This window comes from Oratosquilla oratoria, chromosome 25 (assembly GCF_046742065.1).
Source record: "Oratosquilla oratoria isolate Oo_2021 chromosome 25, ASM4674206v1, whole genome shotgun sequence".
In the NCBI taxonomy this organism is placed as follows: domain Eukaryota; kingdom Metazoa; phylum Arthropoda; class Malacostraca; order Stomatopoda; family Squillidae; genus Oratosquilla; species Oratosquilla oratoria.
In genome coordinates this window covers 43,890,482-43,907,981 of record NC_134801.1, presented here as the reverse complement: position 1 = coordinate 43,907,981, position 17,500 = coordinate 43,890,482, and the positions used below count along the sequence as shown (strand labels likewise).

At 37.7% G+C, this 17,500-nt stretch overlaps 1 protein-coding gene across 2 annotated transcripts in view; it reads right to left on the bottom strand.

The window, feature by feature from the left end:
- The window catches only part of LOC143038928 (alpha-1-inhibitor 3-like), a 194,659-nt gene that overhangs the window by 168,547 nt on the left and 8,612 nt on the right, over nucleotides 1-17,500 (bottom strand). The window contains exon 1 of one of the 2 annotated variants that reach the window (XM_076208693.1): nucleotides 5,560-5,663. The exons of the other annotated variant lie outside the window; for it this stretch is intronic. Coding sequence (XP_076064808.1) covers nucleotides 5,560-5,609 — 50 coding nt within the window. The 5' untranslated portion in view covers nucleotides 5,610-5,663. Of the gene's footprint in view, nucleotides 1-5,559; nucleotides 5,664-17,500 lie in introns of those variants that run through there. 2 annotated transcript variants of the gene reach the window in all.

Genomic DNA, 17,500 nt, shown 5'->3' with positions numbered 1-17,500 from the left:
TGAGCTTTACTGAAATCGGGTATTTTAGAAGCACAAGTATCTATTCTAAAATTGTTTAGGAGTTTGAATCTGACTAAGTTGTGATCGCTATTTGCAACAGATTCACCGACTTCTACATCAGTTGCCATGCTTTCGCGGCTAGTGATCAATAAATCGAGTAAGTTTCCATATCTTGTGGGCTCTTTTACATGCTGAATTAAGTAATTGTCACCAAGAAAATCAATCAAGCGACTACCTATATGGCCATGTTCAAGGGTCATCCAATCAATGTCAGTAAAATTGAAATCACCCATTATCAATAAATCCCGGTTGCAGAAACTAGACAGTTCTTGAAATAACAGTTTGTCGTCTGCTAATGATAATGTCTTTGGCCTATATATTACACCTATATTCATTTTTTGTCCATTTGTTTGGGTTAACTCAACCCACAAACTGTCATATGCATCCTGTTTCACTTTCTCTAAAACACAAGCATGAACATTGTTTTTAACGTACAATAGAGCACCCCCACCTTTCTTGTGGTTTCTATCCTGATGAAAGTGTTTAAATCCCGCAATATTAAATTCAGCTTCGAACTCTGTACCATTTAACCATGTCTCAGTTATTCCTATCATATCGAGATTTTCGCTTTTGACATACGCCTGTATTTCTTGAAATTTGTTCCTAATACTACGAGCATTAAAGTACATAGTTTTAAGAAACTCCTGATTATTTCTTTTTGACACATTTTGAGTTTCAATATCATGTCTTATATTATCATTTTGTTTTTTATTTATGCCTTGCTCTATATTATTATTATTTGGTCCTTCATTGACATTCAATGCCTCATTAACATTTCTCCTATCAAAATTAACATTTCCCCCATCACGGACATCTGGTCGATTACGGTCATCCGATCTATTTTGTACATTTTGTCCCCCTACGTCACCGTGATTCACGCCGGCCTCCCGTCGTTCAGTGACATTATGTCCGGCATCCCTTTCTAAAATTATATTTTGTCCTCCAGTGACATTATATCCTACCGTGATATTTTTTCCTCCACTATAATTACATCCCATCGTGATCTTTTGTCTTCCACTGTCATTACATCCTATCTTGATAGTTTGGCCGTCATTGACATTCTGTCCGGTATCTCTTCCTAAAATTATATTTTGTTCTTCACTGACATTATATCCTACCGTGATATTTTCTCCTCCATTATCATTACATCCTATCGTGATATTTTGTTCTCCACTATCATTATTTCCCATCGTGATCTTTTGTCCTCCACTGTCATTACATCCCATTGTGACATTTTGTCCTAAGACATTACATCCTAATGTGTCATTTCGTCCTCTAGCGATATTACATCCTATCATGATATTTTGGCCTTCATTGACATTCTGTCCGGTATCCCTTCCTAAAATTACATTTTGGCCTTCAATGACATTATATCCTACCGTGATATTTTCTCCTCCATTATCATTACATCCTATCGTGATATTTTGTTCTCCTTTATCATTACTTCCCATCTTAACCTTTTTTCTCCAATTCCCCACTTTTTAGTGAGCCAACTCTCCATTTCCCACCACAGCATCGGTCTTTGACAAATTCGATTTTAACCCATGCAGTGTTGACATTTCTAACACCAGAAACAAACAAAAAGAAACAAAAACACATCGATTAAAAAAAAAAAAAAAAAAAGTGGTTCTTCTGTCCGACCGGTCATTCCCCACTTGGCAACTCCGCCATTCCCCACCAGTGGGGAATTCCCCACAGGTTAAGAACCACTGTCCTACAGGAATCTCAAAACACAATGGTGATAAATAGCAATAGAACACGATTAGATAAAGAACACTGAAAGTGCAACGTAACAATGCCGGCGAGTATAAGATCGAAAATTTGTACCACATTGACCCTTTTCCATTTCCGGGACGCTTTCCTTTCTTCCGGTGAAAGTACAATTAGCTCTTGAATCTTGCCCCCGGTCAGTCCCTACATTTCTTAAGTGTCCACTTTGAGATCCCGTTAGGGTTGTTCTTGTATCTAGGTTCTCCATTGGTTTGTGATGTTCCTGCACTTCCACATTCATGTCTTTTAACATTACATTCCTAGTTACTCTCTTCCTATCCTCAGGTACACTTTCCTTGGTGAATATCCACTTGCAATTTTGAGTCTCCTTTTCTTCTCGTTCCAACTGGGCGATTCTTTTTCCCTTGTCTCAGTTTACCCTTGAGATATCTGTAGAACAGTTTAGGCTCATGTTTACATTGGTCAATTAATTTTATATTTTTTTCTTCCTTTTCCGGGTTATTGTCGATTCAATTTTGGTTTCTTTGCTCTCTTCCTTTCATTTATTTTTTTATTTATTTCGTATTTGCCTCTTTTTTTTTTTTTTTTTTTTTTTTTTTTTTTTTTTTTTTTTTTTTTTTTTTTAGTTAGCACTTCCCCGGTTTTTGGCTGATAATTCTCTGCAAGAATTTCGTCTTGTGCTCTGGTGTTCGTTTTCGTCCCTGTTTTTTAATACTAGCTCAACTTTTGGTCTTTCGTCTGTTGCATTTCTTCTGATACACTCTTGACCTTGCCCTTGTCTGTGGATTTCTGTGTTCTGCTATCTCATTCGCTACGGCTTGTGGTGCAAACTTAATCTTAGTAGCTATGCCCCTCCATTCACATACCTAACTAACCTAAGTACTTCTGTTTCTTTTTGTTCATTACTTTCCGTAACTAATAAAACAATGTCTTTGTTATTTCAAAAATTCTTATTTTTCCTCTATTTATGATACAGTATGTTCCCTTTTCACATTAAAACTATCAATTTTTATCAACAGCATTTCTTTCCATTCCTTCTCTACTTTTGAAATTGTCACCACTTCTTTCTGCTCGTTCATCGGCCGCCCCCCCTTTTCTCCGTTGTTTTGCAGCATAATTTATTCTAATTTGTTTTCCCTTTTCCTTTTCCTTTCCTTTTGTTCCTTTATTAGTGCATTTATACCCCTTTCATCCGATTTCACTCTGTTACAGTTTCCATCTATCTGTCTTCATCTTTTCCTCTAATATATTTCTACTTCATCTAAGTGTGTGCGCGCATGTGTATGTATGTGTCTATGATTCACTATGATCTTGGGTCACGTGCAAATTTGTGATCGACAATAATTACTCTTCCTAATGAAAGCTCAGGTCTTTTATACTACCCGATGTATGGATAATCCTATGTGCGCGCGACCTTCATAAAGGTCAAGTTTTCAAGGCCGTTACATGCTCTTAGTTGAAGACACCGTATCCAGAGTTAGTTTCTTTATCTCTTTTCTTAGATTCCCTAATGGAAGATTATTTTTTATTTCTTTTATTATATTTCATAATGGAATATTCAGCTGTATAATCTACTTTTAATATTTGTCATACTGCCGCATCAACCTCACTGAAATTTTATTTTCTCTACTCAAAGATAACTTAGTGCCTTCAAATTAATAGATCTCTCTAGATCTCTCAATACATGCATATATAACGTAATAAACGGTCTTTTCCCCTTATAAAGAAGATGGCCAAATCAAAGCATTCATTTACCCTACACCTACCCCACGTCCATCCAAAAACCCATTAGTTGTTCCACTTATCTTAGCTCCTATTGGATGAAGGGTTATCCTTGTCCCTGCCACACTATCCGAGTCAAAGGCAATGCAGTAAGACACAGCACTCCGAAGCTCGTTGGCCTCCATCACTTTATTACATGACAACCTCACCCACTCTTACCCATTCAAGAAATATACCAAACAAACAAAAAGAAATCCCTTCGGGTCGCGTCATTTCCTTATCCATTTACAACTATTCTTTATACAGAACGATATTTTGTCCTCTCCCTTCTTTGCTCGACAGGTCTTCCCTTCAAGTTCTCCCCATCCACTTCCGCTTTCCGGATAAATTTCTAAGATTATTTTTCCTTCATTTTTCCACATGCCCAAACTATCTCGCCGTGATGACACTTTCCACAGCTGAATAAAATCCGCAAAGAAAATAGCACCTTATCGTGTTGAAAAGGTTGAATAAAAGGTAATTACACTCCCAATTATGGCTCATGATGTCATATAATAGACTCACGTCTGCACGATAAATAAAGTTTTGGAGGCAAGACTGGGTATCAGTTTTATAAATCCTGGATCTCGCTTTTCCTTTCTCTTCTTCAGAATATCAAAGAGGCATTTTGGTTCTTTAAGGGATTGAGCGCAGAACAAAATAGTGGACAAACAAGAAAACATAATAATTGACAGACGCCAAAACACACACTTGCCATCGCCATGAGAGACGAAACTGACGAAATTGGACATGTCTATTTTTAGGCTGTAGTAGTTTAATCTAGTTACGCTAGCATTATATGTAAGATATAGTCTCAGATTTGAAAGTATCAGTTTCCTCTAAAATCTTGAATACCTGAATCGGTCCCTCACGAGTCTGCTTTTTAAATCACTCATATGGTTCTACTTTATTTTATATTTTATTATCATTTATTAGTTCTATTGCTCACCCTTTCCAGTCTTTCGATGCATTCAACTTCTTTGAGTATATATATATATATATATATATATATATATATATATATATATATATATATATATATATATACTGTATATATATATATATATATATATATATATATATATATATATATATATATATATATATATATATATATATATAATTATTTGCAGTTTTTCATTCGACTCGTATCTATTCTGGCTGCAGCTAGGCAATTTTACTTAACTGAATGAAACCCTGACACATATCAAAGCAAAAGATTATATGAAAGGATGGTTGTGCCTACGATATAGTATGGAACAGAGAATGTAAGGGAAGTAGGAAGGAGAAATTTAAATCTGTTTGTGATGTAGTGCATGAGAAGTATGGTGGGGTTACGAGGATTGATAAAGTAAGAAATGAGGACGTAAGGATAGCAGATGTGGAAAGGGAGCTGGCAGATAGGGGTGATGAAAGAATACTGAAGTGGTTTGGACATATTGAAACGATTAGTGAAGAAAGACTAGCAAAAGGAGTGTGGAAGGCAGAGGTGGATGGAGTAAGTATGAGGGGAAGACCGAAAATTATATGAATCGATAGGGGTGAAGGGTTGAAAGGGGAATGTCTCTTGAGCTGAGAAGGGAGAAGGTAAGAGATAGGTGTGATAGGAGAATGCTTGTTAATGGATGATAGATTGACGATAAGGCTCGAAGGGATTGTTTCTTTTATCTCTTTACGCGCGAGGGGACGGGGAGGGAGCTTTGTCATGAAAATCAAATGATGAGGGTAAACCAGTTCAGGATCTGCTGTGGGTGTATTTTGCTGCATTGCTTCTGACCCGGGCAGTGGTCGGGGAACAGGGATAGCCCTTCATCCACAAGAAGCTGAGATAGAAGGGAAGCAAATGGGTGATGGATGGGAGTAGGATGGGTGGGGGTATTTGCATGCCTTGGCTCGCTAGGAAGAAGCACTTTGGTATATAAATAGAATTGGGGTGAGAGGGGTTGTGTGTGTGTGTGTGTGTGTGTGTGAGAGGAAACGACACATAAATGCACTTTTCAAACTTACCCTCGAACAACTACGGCTAGCACAGCCGCCAGAACAGTCCAGCCAAACATGATCTCGCTCGTTCGCTGACCACCGTTTCAGTCGCAGGTCACCTGTCGACTGGCTCACTTACGGGCGAGTAAGCGCTCCTTCATCACCTTACACGAAGAGCGCATCAGCGCACATATGCACGCACACACGCACACACGCACACACACGCACACACACACACACACATAAGCACGTACATACACACACACATAGTTTGTAGATTATAAAAAAGCTTTTGACTCAGTAGAACTAACAGCATTACCAAGCTACATGTGAAAAGGATCCAAACAAGCTCATTATAAAGGTTTTACAGAACACTTGCGTGAAAGGAATTCCTGTAATTGAGTACATGAGCTGAGTTTGAAACAGAAAGGTTTGGACATCAATTGGGAATATTTTGGGAATTATTTTCTCTTCAGAAATGGCAGAAGACTTATAAGACATGCTGCGTTATATAAGGAGACCCTCAAATAGTTTGAAAATGAACAGGACTAAATTCAATGTAATGTTCAACTTTAAATATCAGAGTAAAGCAATTATAAGAACATAAGAATGGAGGAGACTGCAAGAGACCATAAGGCTTACACTGGACAGTCCATGCCCATTACCACCTGTCATCCCCATCCATAAAGTTGTCTAGGCTTTTCTTAAAACAACCGATAGTTTCAGTGCCCATTAGATGGTTGAGAATCTTGAAGATGCTGAAGGGTATGATTATTTAGACTAGATGCTCTAACTAAATCAAGACAATGAAAATTAAATAAAAAGGCGTATCACTTTTGCCTGGAAAAAGTTTTGGAAATATCTAAACATCATGAGATTTCTACCTTTATGTCTGAAATGGAATTTATTATTATTATTATATAATCCCAGCTATGATCTACAGATGTGAAACTTGACGAAGACTATGGAGATAAAGCTAAGGAGTGCACCGAGAATAATGGAAATCTCAATGCTAGGAATAGCACTGAAAGACATGAAGACTTCATGATGAAGTGGACAAACTGTGCAAGAAAGCATGCCGGAGTGAGAACATTGTATTGGCGATAAAAAAGTGGTGATAGAATTGACGAAGAAAGATGGCCAGAAAAGATTATGGGAGACGGAGCAAATATGTTACTGTCTGAATGGGAGACTAGACAGAGGATAGAAAGACGATATCAAAGGGTCTGAGGGACATGACAAATGGATCGAAATATCCATTACACGAAAATGAAGAATAAAGACTAAAATTAAATCATGATGTTTGCATAGTTGCATCTCACCAAAGAGTGACCTTAAATTTATGTTATTTGGTGAACGCCAAGCTGCATGCTCTGGGCTTTTCTACTCCATAGCTGGTTCACTGTTCTCTGACCCCAACAATTGCTAGGGTCATAGAGGAGCGTTGCCATGAGCGTCAATGCACCAGAGGACGCGGATGTAAACTTAAGGTGCGGGGAAGTTTTCCACTGATGCGGGGAAGTTCATCCACTGATGTTTCCCGTTCATTATTTCCTTTGCCGTGCCCTCCCTTTTCCTCTGAATTGTTCCCTGTAAGATGATCTTAGCTAAACCTTTGGATCTTGTCATATGGACGTGCCATCGCAATTTTAATTCTTAACCGTGGTTAACAGGTCTTCATAGATGCTACCAGATAATTCTGTGAATGTCATCATTGGTGACGTGTTCTGTAGATGATATACGCAGGATTCTTCTGTAGCATCTTATCTTAATTGTTCGGATCTCGCATCTGAAGTTGTCAAGGTCCACGTCTCACAACCATACAAAAAGCCACAACATTAATCACAGATCGGGCCATATATGAGCTTTCATTCGTGTGGGTAATAATTTTCTATCATGAGTCCAACACATGACCCAAGACTGTGGTGCATCAGTCACACTCACACACTCACTTTCACTCTCACTTTTTCACTCTCTCACATACCTGTACACGCACACATATACACACACACATACGCACACACACACACTCGGTGGCGCGGCTGGTAAAGTCTCAGACTGTCAATACGGGGCTGCCGGCGGTACCTGGTTCGAATCCTGCCTAGGGCTGAAATTATTTCAGTATCGTTGCGCTTCGAGTCGTTACTCCAACTCTCATGGGCGGGGAGTTGGGTGTGTGTGTGCGTGTAAGGTCATAGCATTACCCATAGATCGGTCATACGAGCTCTGAGCTCTCTTCCGAGAGGGAAATAGTTGTCGATCACGAGTCCAACACGTGATCCAAAGACCAAGGTGAATCACACACACACACACACACACACACACACACACACACACACACACACACACATCACACGTATACACACATATACACACGTTCGACGATGCGGTACTAGAGTTCGCAACCACTACTCCGCTACTCCAACACGAGATCCAAGACCATGATGAGTCATACACATACACGCGCGCGCGGGCGCGTGCACTCATTTAAATGGTAAAACCTTATCAATTTATGACATCATGCTTACTTAGATAATTTCTATTTGACCACATACATTGCACTTTCTGAAAACATCCAGTATCTACGCCTTATTAATTTAGGAAGCATTGTCATGTTGCAGAGTTTTCCTTCCTTAACCTGATCTCCTTAGACTGATGGCCCCTGAGACAGCATAGCTTCCATTTGATGCTGAATAAAGATTGGTCACCTACACACACACTCTAACACACCCACCCTTGAGTGAGCATAACTTCAATTCCATGCGAACAATGATTGGTCACTTACACACACACACACACACACACACACACACACACACACACACACACACACACACACACACACACACACACACACACACACACACATAGTATTATCCATAGATCGGTCGTACATAAGCTCTGAGCTCTCATCCATGGGGGTAGTAGCTGTCGATCACGAACCCTACACGTGATCCAAGATCATGGTGAATTACTCACACACACTAAACGTGCACAGACACATCATTTTCTATTCAGGTACACCTTCCCGTTTTTCTTTTGAGGCGTTTCCCCGAGCGAATTGTTGTTCCAGGAATAGATTTCACCGTCACAAGATGGCGTTTCTGCTGAGATCTTTCTGAATTCGCCTCTTTCTTCCAAGTTCTCCTAGATCATGTGAGGAAGCCTCTCTCCCCTAAATAACTAAGTGAGCCAGTTTTTCTCCGTTATTGCTCGACATTTCTAACCCATTCTAACTGACTCAAGAAGACAATTTCCCTTCTTGCAACATTTCTGTTACCTGTAACCTCATGAAAGCCAGAACATTCTAAAATAGAATAAAAAAGATAAGGATAGATAAATGAGAACATGAAAGATTAATGTTACTGTGCACGAGAACAATTGCAGGTCATTTAACACTTTGGTGGAGGGACGTCAGATAGAATCGTCCTCTTACCACTTGTCCTCAAACCCCAAAAGCACAGTCGCCTCTCTCTCTCTCCCTCTCTCTCTCTCTCTCTTTCTCTCTCTCTTTTTCTCTCTCTCTCTGAAGAGGCAACCTCAGGCGGTTGGTACGAAGTCACTGGATTGAGCTCAAGATCTCTTTATCTGCTTCGATTAAACAGTGTGAGTGTGTGTGTGTGTGTGTGTGTGTGTGTGTGTGTGTGTGTGTGTGTGTGTGTGTGTGTGTGTGTGTGTGTGTGTGTGTATGTGTGTGTGTGTGTGTGAATCACCATGGTCTTGGATCATGTGTTGGACCCGTGATCGATGGCTATTTCACTCACGGAAGAGAGCTCAGAGTTCTTATATGACCGATCTGTGCGTAATGTTGTGACCTTACACGCACACACACACAACTCCTCGCCCACGAGAGTTGGAGTAACGACTTGCAGCGGAACGATACTAAAATTATTTCACCCTGGGCGGGATTCGAACCCGTACCGCCGTAGTGGCGGACGCGATCGCTACCACTACGTCAAGTCATGTGTGTGTGTGTGTGTATTCACCTCGGATCTGCTGCAGCCTCCTTTCGAGACAGCCAGACACCACCCTACGGCAGTGAGCTCAGAGCTCATTATTAGCAGATCTCTGGGTAGGTCTGAGACCACTCACACTCCACACACCGGGACAGCAAGGTCACAACTCCTTGACTAACGTCCCGTACCTACTCGCTGCTAGGTGAACAGGGGCTACACGTGAAAGGAGACACACCCAACTTGTCTCCGCCCGGCCGGGGAATCGAACCCCGGTTCTCTGGCTTGTGAGGCCAGTGCTTTACCAATCCGCCATCGGGCCGTGTTGTGTGTGTGTGTGTGCTTGCGCGCGTGCGTGTGTGTGTGTGTGATTCACCACCACGTCTTGGATTATCTGTTGGTCTCGTGATCGACAGCTATTATATACCCTCCCGTGCGATGACGTCACGTGATAGTGACGGTGTAGATGACACTGATAAGGTAGATGATGGTGATTTTAGATCAATGATTCGCAACCAGAGAATTCAATATTCTACAGTTACTTCTGTCACGGCTAAGTCTTTTCTATGATTCATGATTACACAATGTGTCTTAATGGAGATGTCCTTTTTTCAATTTTATCCACTGTCTAATTGCGTCTCTCAGAATGCTGTAATAATTTGTATATGTATAATGTTTCTATTACTAATTTATTACATACAAATGTAAACTGACTATACCCTATCTCATCCCTATCAAAGGGTCCCCTGAATCCACAAGTGATAGTGATCCAAATGATGGTGATGACAATGGTGATAATGATGTAAATGATTGTGGAAGTTTACATTGATGATGTTGATGACGCTCCCTGAAACGGCGAGCTGCAACAAACATTAATGTTGCAAAGGATTTTTCCAAGAAATAAGGAGATATAATTAACAATATTTACATATTTAGTCTCGTCTGGTATCCATTGCATCATAAAAGTGCCACTGGCAAATTCTAGAATTTTTATTTTAATACATATTCAAACAATATTATAGCATTAATACAAAACAATAGTTATTGCTTAATGTCATACATTTTAGAGAAAACCAATATTTATAGGGGTGACCTTATCTTATGAAGTTAGAATTTATTCCACAACGGATTTCAATAGTTACAGGTAAACTTCAAAAATGATAAATAAGAATATGCTCTTACGTGTACAAACGATTGAAGCAAAAGATAAATGGTAAAAGTATTCGTATAAGCATACGCATATATATTTTACGATTATAACTCTTATAGGCTCCTTGCAATGGTGTGAGGCAAAACATTTGCCGTGATCTGCTATTGTTCATACACACTTTACGGAACTTTTGCGTTTTGCGTTACACGTTTGGCACGAATAAAATACCACACATTTGTTGTGCTATTGGTTGTACAAACCGCAAGTTTGAAAAAAAAATATTCATTACCTTTTTATGGTGTGCCAAAAGGGGAAAATTCCGATCGAAAAGAAGAGAAGGGAAGCTTGGAAACACGCAATCCGAATAGAAGACTAGAATACTTAATCTTACGACCAAATATCAAAACCCAAACTGTGTGGAAAGTAGCGATTTGAGGTAGATTGACATTTTTCCGGGATGTTTTCCAGGAATGAAGTTGGCTGGTACAAGTGGCTGGCTCGTTTATTTTGAAGTGTACTGCTACCTCTAACTTGAAGACATGTACTACCACATTACTGTAGTATGAGCCTAATCCTACCATACATGTACAGTTTACAGTAAGAAACCAACCATCAGCCTTGTTAAGGCATACCTAAGTCTTATACAGTACTGTCTTAAATCCTTGGCGTTCACTAAGAACCTGCAGAATGAAAACAAATACTTAAGTTTGCGCATTTTAATCAGTTAGCTTATGAACTACATCATTAACAATCAGAATCTCATTAGTCATATTTTTGTTGGTTATTCATGATTCAACATTAATGAAGATTTAATTTGATAATGTAAATATTCATATCTTAAATTGAGCATGACTTATCTTCAAAATGTTCTTAAAAATATGTAAATAGAAGTATGGCCGACATAGAGAACTAACGCATAATTCACCTTACTTCTAACTTGATAAAACAAAATTGGTTGTTGTTGGTAATTGGATGATAATGACAGTCCTGCACATGACCGGCAACAAAGTAATCATAAACTTCAAAGGACTTCTACGTTTTCATGGACTCCTTTATAAAAACGCTTGGCTTGTCTACAAGGTATTCGGTGACGTCTCTCCATGTTAGTCCCGTTAGTTTTAAGATATTGTTTAGCCACCAGGGCCCCGACAAGGGGAGGGGGGGGGGCAATGCCCCGGGGCGACACGTTTTGGTGGGGCGGGGGCACTTTTGGTGAAAAGGTGAATCAAATTCCCCTTAATGTTCTTTTAATTCATTATTTATCTATCATGAGTTGTGTGTATGAATGAAGGGTGTATAAACGTTGTTTTGTGGATAAATGTTACATGTGAATCGTGCTAGTGACTAACAGATGTGGAAGGTGGTGGTAGTGGTTGCGGCACTTTTCGACTCGCCCCGGGGCGTCACTTACCCATGTTGGGGCCCTCTTACCCACTCATTATCACGCAAAGAGAAAGGGACAGGAAGTTTTCTCCATTGTATGTATGTATATATATATATATATATATATACATATATATATATATACATATATATATATATATATATATAAATATATATATATATAATATATAATATATATATATATATATATGTATACATATGTATGTAAATATATATATATATATACATATATATATATATATTACACCAAAACAGGCGCAAGGAATTCCATAATATAGGTCTTTATTTGTCCGACACTAGAATATAAAAGGTTCTGAAAAGTATTGTGAAATCAAATACATTACAGTCTCTTTGAAATTCTCGTTATAGAACGACGTTAGGTTGATACTCTTTTAATTCCTTCAGGACAAGATCCTGGATGCATGAAATAACATGTTTTTGGTTCAAGAAAAATGCTTAAAAGCTTCACCAGAGCAAAAAGATTCAGATATGATCCTCTATCACAGCTTTTCCCAATCTAGCTAGGATGCTAGCACCCCCTGGAGGTGCTGAAATAAATTATAGGGAGTGCTGGGAAGTGATGCACACAAAAATCACCACATTGATATATGTATCATTGATTACCCAGCTGTACATATTCGACTTTTTCCCATGCTATTTTATTTTTCTAGGGTGTTCTTATTTCTTTTACAAACAATATTGTAAATTTGTTCCAGTTCTGAGGATTCAAAAAATAAATCATCAAGCACTACACTTTACTTTCTTTTATCTTTCTAATAACAAGATAGGGGTGTTGGACTGCTTAGACATGACAACAGGGGTTGCTATGGTCGGAAAAAGTTGGGAAACGCTGCTCTATCATTTCTTTTAAGACCTACAATATAAGTTTAAGTTTTGATTCATTTTAACATAGTTATCCCTTGATATTTAAAAAAAAATTGTCAAAGAAAATTTAAGTAATTTATGGGTAGCTTTATATATATATATTGTGTATAATTCTTATATTACATATCTGTATAAACTTTTTCCATACTTCATTACCACAGCTTCAATAGGTTTGTGAATATCTTTATCCTTTGCTATGTCATGTTTAGAGTCGAGTTTTCTTCCTTTTGGGTCATAGGAATTCTACTTTCTTTCATGGTGCGCCTGCGAGCGATTGCAAGAGCAATGTTCACTAGTTGAAATTGAATTATCATCAACAAGGTTTCAAAATCGAAAATTATCCATCATATTTCTAAACAGGTAATTCTAAATTACAATGCTATCTCGAAATATATCATACATCTGCTTGTTCACTTAGCATTAGAGTGGTATAAGTAAACATTTGTGTATTTTCTTTTAAATGTTATAAGTGTAATTTGCTTAATTTGATAGTGGGTAAATATCTGAATATTTTTGCTCTGGTGAAGCCTTTAAGCATTTTGCTTGATATCAGTTGTTTCTCAACCTTCCAAGCTTTGTAAACCCCTTACATCTACTTGTGGATTCAGGGGACCCTTTGATATGGGATTAGATAGGGTATAGTCATTTCATATTTATATGCAATAATTTAGTGATAGAAACATGATATATATATATATATATATATATATATGTATATGTATATATATGTATATATATATACATTTATATATATATACATATATACATATGTATATATATATATATATATATGTATATATATATACATATACATATATGTACAACACTGAATGGGTCCCAGTGAATAGCGATACGTTTTTATCAACCACAATGCACTTTAATTCTGAGCCATCAACATCGGGTGTCCCGTGGAGACTACATGTAGGCTCCACGAGACACCTGATGCTGATGGTTTAGAATTAAAGTGCATTGTGTTTTATATACATATATATATATATATATATATATATATATATATATATATATATATATATATATATATAAATATAAATATATATATACAAATAATTGCAACATTCTGAGAGACGGAATTAGACAGGGAAAATACTTAAAAAAAAAAAATCTATTAAAACTCATTCTGTTATCATGAATTTAAAAAATACCATGACAGGAGTAAATGTAGAATGTTGAATCCCCCGTCCTGGGGACCCACTGGTAGATTTTCGCGGCCCCTTGGTTGCGAAACCTTGATCTAAAGTCACCATCAGCAACCTTATCAGTATTATCTACATCATCACTATCACGTGACGTCATCGTGCGGGAGGGTAATTGCTGTCGATCACGAGACCAACAGGTGATCTAAGACGTGGTGGTAAATCGCGCACACACACACACACACACACACACACACACACACACACACACTTTCAACGAACGGACGGCTTGACGAACGCTCTGAAGAAAAGTGCAGATTGTGGATACCAACGCAAAGAGAAGTGCCTTTTTGTATTTGCAGGGGGGGGGGAAATTGCTCGTGAGGCAGTAGGTAAGTAGGAAAAGAGGAGAAGGGGAGGGATTGCTGGGGAAATGGAAGGAAATGAGGATGTGGAGGACTTGGCCCAGGCAGACGGGCGTAAGGTCAACATGAAACGACCACCGGATGACGAAATGGCAAATAAAAATGTAAAGATTAGAAGTATAGAGAGGAGAAATACAGTAGAAAGTGACGAGAATATGTTCCAGGGATTTAAAGAGGGTGGGGGGGACACAACCCCCCCCCCGACTGATAAGACTAGAGGAGAGAGTTGATAAGGTGATCGAGGACTTGGAACGTAAGTTAGGTAAGGTAGACTCCATCTTCCAGAGAATTGAAAGATTGGAACAACTAGAGAAGGCTAACAGAAACTTAACTGAAGAAGTAGAGGACCTAAAAAGACAGTTAGGAAATGTAAAGGAGGAGAATGAGAAATTGAAGAAGAATAGTAATGAAAACAGTGAGAAAATAGCTACAGAAGCTAAAAATTGGAGAATAACTCAAGAAGGGAATAAGGTTTCATTCACTGACATAGTCAAACAGCAATTGAAAGAACATAATGAAGACTCAGTTATTAAAGTGATGAGACAGAAGGAGAATATAGTAAGAGAATTAGCTGACAAAAAGAAATGTATAATTATATTAGGAATGGAAGAGAAACATAACCCAGATAGAACCGCAAGAATCAAGGAGGAAAATGAAAGGGTAAGCAGTTTATTAAAATTAGTCCAGGAAGATGAACCAGAAATTATAAAGGAAATTGAGGAAAAATTCAGACTCGGAAAATATAGTACAGATAAGACCAGACCAATTAAGATTAAATTCAGGTCACAAACAACGGCAGAGAAAATTCTATCCAAGACAGGGAAACTAGCAACAAATGATCAATATAAAAAGGTATGGATAAAAAGAGAAATGAATAAGGAGGAAAGAGAGGCAGAAAAGCAGAAAAGAATTGAAGCTAAGGCAAAAAACGAGGAAAGAACGGAGTCAGAGAAAGAGAGATTCTATTGGAGAGTAGTGAACATGAAAATAAAGCAGTTCGACATACTAAAGAAAAACATAAGGGAAACAGAGAACACAATGGAAGTGGCAGAAAACTAAGAGTGTCTTACACAAATATAGATGGATTGATAACAGGATTGAATGAACTGAATGATTATTTGAAAGAAAAAGAACCGGACATAATGGGAATTGTAGAAACAAAATTAAAAGGCCCACTACCACCCAACAGTGTAGGACATGATACATACAATTATTGGATTAGAAACAGAGAGAAAAAACAAGGGGGTGGAGTTATGTTCCTGACAAAGAAGGATATAAACGTGAAAGGTGTCATATATGGAAAGAATACAGTAGAGATGATTATGATAGAAGTGGAAGACCGAGATAAGAAGAGCAGAAAATTTGTGATCAATTATGTGCCTCCGAAAACAGCCTCATGGGAGGAGAGTGAACATAAAAGTATGTTAGAGGACACAAAGATAGCATTAACTAAAATAATGGAAGACGGAGGAAGAATAGTTATGATGGGCGACTTTAATTGCAAAGAAATCTGCTGGGAAGAAATGACAGTAAAGAGTGGTGATGACTCATGGGGAAATGCTCTACTTGAGATGATTACTGACCATTCAATGACACAATGGATACAAGAGAACACTAGGTATAGAAATGAAGAAGAACCATCGAGGCTAGACTTAATAATTACATCTGAACCTAGAATAGTGGACAAGATTGAATATAAAACACCAATAGGTAAAAGTGACCACATATTGATTGAACTGGAACTTAATGAAGAAAAATATATGAAAAGAAATGAACAATATAGAAAAGGAAGAATGATGTATGAAAAAACAAACTTTGATAAAATAAGAGAATTCTTCCAACAAGAAAACTGGGAAGAAATATACAAAGAAGAAACATCAGTGGAAGAGAAATGGAATATTTTGACAAAAATTTACAAAGAAGGAGTGGAAAAGTATGTCCCAAGACAAAAACAAGAAAAAGAATATGTAAAATGCTGGTACAACAAAAGTTGTAGAGAGTTAAAAGACAAAAGAGACAAAGCCTGGACCGGATGGAAAAAAGACAGAAGACCTGAAAAATGGAAAATATATACTGGTTATAGAAATGAATATGTACAAAAGTGCAGAGAGGAAAAAAGAAAATATGAAAAAGATGTTATAGAAAAGTGTAAAGATCAACCAAACACGATTCTACAGATTTGTAAACAATAAACTGAAAAACAAACAAGACTTGGAGAAATTAAGACAAGGAGGAGTTGAATACACTGAGGAAATGGAAATGGCAGAAATTATGAACAAACATTTTAAATCAGTGTTTACAAGGGAAAATATACAACCTGAAGAGATTGAGTGGAAGGAAAAAGTCCCCCCTATGGAAGAAATAGAAGTAACGAAGAATGAAATATTGACACACTTGGGTAATTTTGATGTCAGAAAATCGCATGGGCCAGATGAAATAGCAAACTGGATTCTGAAAGAATGTAGGAATGAACTGGCAGACAAAATACATAGCATAATAAGCAGTTCCTTAAAAGAAGGAAAAGTTCCAGAAGATTGGAAAAAAGCAAATATAGTACCTATATATAAAGGAGGAAATAAAGAAGAACCTACCAACTATAGACCAGTCTCTCTAACAAGTACAATAGCAAAAATATGTGAAAGAATTATCAAAAGTAGATGGGTAAAATACTTGGAAAAAAACAACGTACTAAATCCAAGGCAATTTGGATTCAGACAAGGACGATCATGCGTCACCAATTTAATATGTTTCTATTCAAGACTAATAGATATAATACAAGAAAGAGATGGATGGGCTGATTGTGCATTTCTAGACCTAAAAAAAGCTTTTGACAAAGTACCACATAAGAAGTTGCTTAAGAAATTAGAATATGAAGGAGGAATACAAGGTAAATTGCTAAATTGGATGGAAGACTTTTTGCAAGAAAGAAAAATGAGAGTAGTGATAAGAGATCAGCACTCAAAATGGAATGAAGTAATAAGCGGTGTCCCGCAGGGA